The 4,462-nt window shown below is 33.2% G+C and overlaps 1 protein-coding gene across 1 annotated transcript; it reads left to right on the forward strand.

Annotated features, from left to right (window-relative positions):
- The first annotated feature begins 206 nt into the window (after positions 1 to 206).
- LOC137819124 (alpha/beta-Hydrolases superfamily protein) lies at positions 207 to 2,317 on the forward strand. The gene is made up of 2 exons (XM_068622879.2): positions 207 to 764; positions 1,723 to 2,317. Exons 1-2 carry the CDS (start codon positions 234 to 236, stop codon positions 2,149 to 2,151), a joined length of 960 nt encoding a protein of 319 aa, XP_068478980.1. The 5' UTR covers positions 207 to 233; the 3' UTR covers positions 2,152 to 2,317.
- Positions 2,318 to 4,462: the final 2,145 nt, after the last annotated feature.

The raw sequence follows: 4,462 nt of genomic DNA on the forward strand, positions 1-4,462 counted from the left end.
TAATAATATTAATCAAGTAACATAAAATTTACACCTCAACCTCAAACACACCCTCTTCATTTTACCAATTCACTTGGTGCAAAACCTTACACATGTTAGGCTAACCTCTCAGATCTAGTAACCCTCCCCAAGAAAAAATCTCACTCTCATACGTGGTTACGTGCATGCCCTAAACCAACAACTTACGATTAAATACTGCATCGTTTCCTTAAACAAACCAAAGAACAACAAAAATGTCTGCATTCGACCCTTACACACACCTTGGCATCTCCAAGAACCCCGACGGCACCATCACACGCTTCTTCAATGCCCCAACCGTCAAGGCCAACCCTGAGCCTTCACCCGGAACCACCGTCGTTTCAAAAGACATAACCATCGACCCCCAAAAGAAAACCTGGGTTCGAATTTTTCGACCCACCAAGCTCCCTTCCAACGACAACACGGTGGCGAGGTTGCCCATCGTCATTTACTTCCACAACGGCGGCTTTGTGCTCCTCAGCCCTGACTACACCGACAGCCACCAGAAGTGTTCGCTCATCGCCGATGAAATCCCCTCCATCGTCGTCTCCGCCTCTTTCCGCCTTGCGCCGGAGCATCGTCTTCCCACACAGTACCAAGACGCCTACGACGCCGTTTTGTGGGTGAAGGAGCAGTTAAACCTCCCCAATGGAGAGCAATGGTTGAAAGATTACGGGGACCCTTCCAGATGCTACCTCTATGGCTCTGATTGTGGTGCCAATATGGCTTTCAACGTTTCCATGCAGGTTTTCATGCAAATAAACTTTTGATACAATAAAATTTCTCTTACACTTTAATTTAATATAATAGTAAAAAAATTCATCAACTTCTTAGAATAAAATAGTATATTATAATAAAATAGTATATTATAATAAAATAATAATATTTTTGGGTATTAAGTGGATGGAACTTTATCAAGATACTACTTTTGATAATGTAGTTTGACAAGTTTTTCATTTTTACTCTTACAAAAAATTTGTTATATCAGATTTTTAAAAAAATTAAATAATAAGAGTATGTAGTTCTCTTGATACAAATTGAGGAATAATTCTCTTACTAACGAGTGTGATTTATTTACTTTTGGTATAACAGTTCCTCCCAAGGAAGATTCTTTAAGTGTATGTAGTTGCAACTCCATACCCAAGTCCAGATTTTGATTAATAAACCTAATTAACTATTGATAAGTTCATAAACATATATATTTTGCTTGGAAAATGAATTTTTTATTATTAAAAAAAATAATAAATAATAAAAATATTTCAGAGATATCTAAACTCTTATAGCTAGAAGCAAACCAACCTAAATCTTCAAATACAATTACACATAAAACATAAAACAGAGTTTCAAAGTAAAACAACAACTCAATCCTACCACTAGTGATGTCTTGTTAATAGACCTCATAATATATTAGGAATACACAAAGTAGTAAATAATATAATACCATGTTTTTTTTAGAAGAAAATATTATTTTGGCAAGTGTATAATAAGAGACACTAGAATACAACTCTTTGGTAACATGCAATTTCAAAATTGTTCCATCTTTTTCATATGAAATTCGTAATTCAATAAAAAAAATATTTATTCTTTTAATTATAATATGGTGGAGAATTGTCAAACATATCAACACTTTTTTTATAAATAGATATATTTTTGATATTATGCATGCATGCAAAATGAATACATAAATGAAATGGTTTGATGTAGACTGCTGTGGTGGATTTGAGTCCATTAAGGATTCGTGGTTTGGTCCTGAACCAACCCATGTTTGGAGGGGAGAAGAGAACAGGATCAGAGTTGAAGTTTGCAACAGATCAAGTATTACCTTTACCAGTGTTGGACTTGTTGTGGAGTTTGGCTTTGCCGAAGGAGACAGATCGTGACCATAGGTATTGCAACCCTATGGTGAAGGGACCACACCTTGATAATGTTAAGAAGGTAGTGAAGTGTCTTGTTCTTGGGTACAATGGGGACATCATGGTAGATCGACAACAAGAGTTTGTGACCATGTTGGTCAAATGTGGGGTGCAAGTGGAAGCACATTTTGACCAAGTGGGGTTCCATAATATTGACATGGTTGATGCTGCTAGGGCTAGTGAGATTATACATATTGCCAAGGACTTTATTCTTGGTTGAGTTACCTCTTTTCTAACTTTTTTCGGTTAAGATTCATAATATTCTCAAAACTTTAAGAAAGGTTATTAATTTTGTGTTAATTCTAAAGGTTTTGTAGCCATATATTGTGGTAATTCTAAATGTATGTGGTTATAAGTTAACACTATATATTGGACTTTTCTTTTAATATCATTCATAAATTCTGCATGGTAATCGTCTAATGCCAAGCACACGTTATTTTTTTATTTTATTTTATTTTATTTTACCTTAACCCTAAAAATTTATCACTTTGTTATGCGATACTAATACCTTTTCAAAATCACAAACAAATAATTAATTAAAGTTTATACATCCAATTAAAGTTATGACCCAAGTGGTTATTTAAATAGTTTCCTATTCAACGTAATCTTACAAGAACATAGAAATTTAAATTATAATATTTCGCTCTAACGAGGAAATATTAAAGCAATTGTATTCACAATCATTAATTAAAAAAAATTAACTTTACAATAATTTTTTTAATTTGAAGAGGTTATTGAACTTGGATATTATTATAACGTTGATGGATGCTGTTAAAGAGTTTTATTAATTCCAGTAAATTATCATTGGTTTTTTATTAGAATTACTAAAAATATCTTTGATTAGTATTAGTTTAACTACATTGTTGTTTTATTCAAAGTAAAGTGATTTTAAACTAAAATAAATTGACTTTATTGTTAGTAGAAATTAATATTTATTTATCGTTATATCTTTATTTATCATTACTAAATTATGGAAGAATTGTGACATTTTGAAAAATTTGAGGATTCAATTTGAGCAAAATATTCGTGAGGTATTATGTGAAAAAAATAAATGATCATTGGTTGATCAATTGAGGTAGTAGTCATCATTGTATAATTAAATTTGTTAGTGTTTGACCCTCGGTAAATGGTTGAGATATCCAAATTCATTGAGAGATCATTATGAAACAAACATATGGATTCAGATTGGATTAATTTATCCTGCATAATTGATGAATAAAAAATAGAAGTACAAATATTTATACAATTTGTGCAACGTAATGCCAACAATAGTGGTGATGGAGTAAAATTTAGGTTTTCATGCGTTATTTGTTTGAACGGGAGGAGATTGGATGTTAACAAAATCAGGGAGCACCTTCTATGTGATGGGTTTCTACAATCTTATACAACTTGGACATGGCATGGTGAATTATTACATTTACCAAGTGTGTATGTGTCCCAAGAATATGTTCAGTCCATCATGGATGATGTAGTACATGATGATCGCTTGGAGGACATGATTCATGATGTTGAAGTTGATTATTTTGCGAAAGAGCATGGATACAGAAGTATGTAAAGCGATGTGGAGGTTCCATTGTATCCTGGATCAACTAACTTCACACGGTTGTCGGCGATATTAAGATTGATGAATTTGAAGGCAATAAATGGATGGACTGATAAAAGCTTCATGAAATTGCTTCAGTTGTTGAAGGAAATGCTTCCAGCAGGAAATAGTCTACCTAATCATAATTACGAGGCCAAAAATATTCTTTGTCCGATGGATATGGAGTATAAAAAGATACATGCATGTCCTAATGATAGTATATTATACAAGAAGGAGTTTGAATTGTTGAAAAATTGTCCGAGGTGTGGGTTATCACGTTACAAGTTGAAACAAAAAGACGATGATGGTAAAGAGATGGCAAAGCATGGATCCCCATTGAAGATTGTGTAGTATCTTCCTATTATTCGAAGGATGAAGTTTGCAAACTCAAATGATGCTAAAAATCTCAGATGCCATGCAAATGAGAAGAAATGTGATGACATGTACCACCATCTAACTGATTTTATTCAATAGAGAAATTTGATGACGAGTTCCCAAATTTGGTAAAGATTCGAGAAATATTCCGCATTAGAGATTTCTTAAAAGTCATCATCCTTACCGGAGGTTGAAAAAAAGTCTTTAATGGACATCAAGAGACTGATAGTCCACCAAATCCATTGGCTGGTGTTCAAATTTATGAAAAGGTAAATAACATAAACAACACATTCGGAAAATAAAATAAAAAAGATCATTTGTGACAAACATATGGAACCAAAAACCAATCTTCTTTGATCTTCTGTATTGGTCGAAGTTAGAAGTTAGACATTGTATTGACGTAATGCATGTGGAGAAGAATGTGTGATAGTTTAATTGGTAGACTTCTTAACATTACGGAAAGACAAAGGATGGTTTAAATGCTCGTTTGAATTTGATTGAGATGAACATTAGAGGCGAGTTGGCACAATACAAGTGGGTAAGTGTACATATTTGCCTCCAGCTTGTTACACTA

This window comes from Phaseolus vulgaris, chromosome 10, assembly GCF_051622355.1.
Source record: "Phaseolus vulgaris cultivar YP4 chromosome 10, ASM5162235v1, whole genome shotgun sequence".
In the NCBI taxonomy this organism is placed as follows: Eukaryota; Viridiplantae; Streptophyta; class Magnoliopsida; order Fabales; family Fabaceae; genus Phaseolus; species Phaseolus vulgaris.

What these genes read in the sequence shown, in the direction of transcription:
- LOC137819124 (XM_068622879.2), top strand. Translation starts at nt 234, where the DNA reads ATGTCTGCATTCGACCCTTACACACACCTTGGCATCTCCAAGAACCCC. An exon ending in CTTTCAACGTTTCCATGCAG is followed by an intron (nt 765 to 1,722) that starts GTTTTCATGCAA and finishes GGTTTGATGTAG; the next exon opens with ACTGCTGTGGTGGATTTGAG.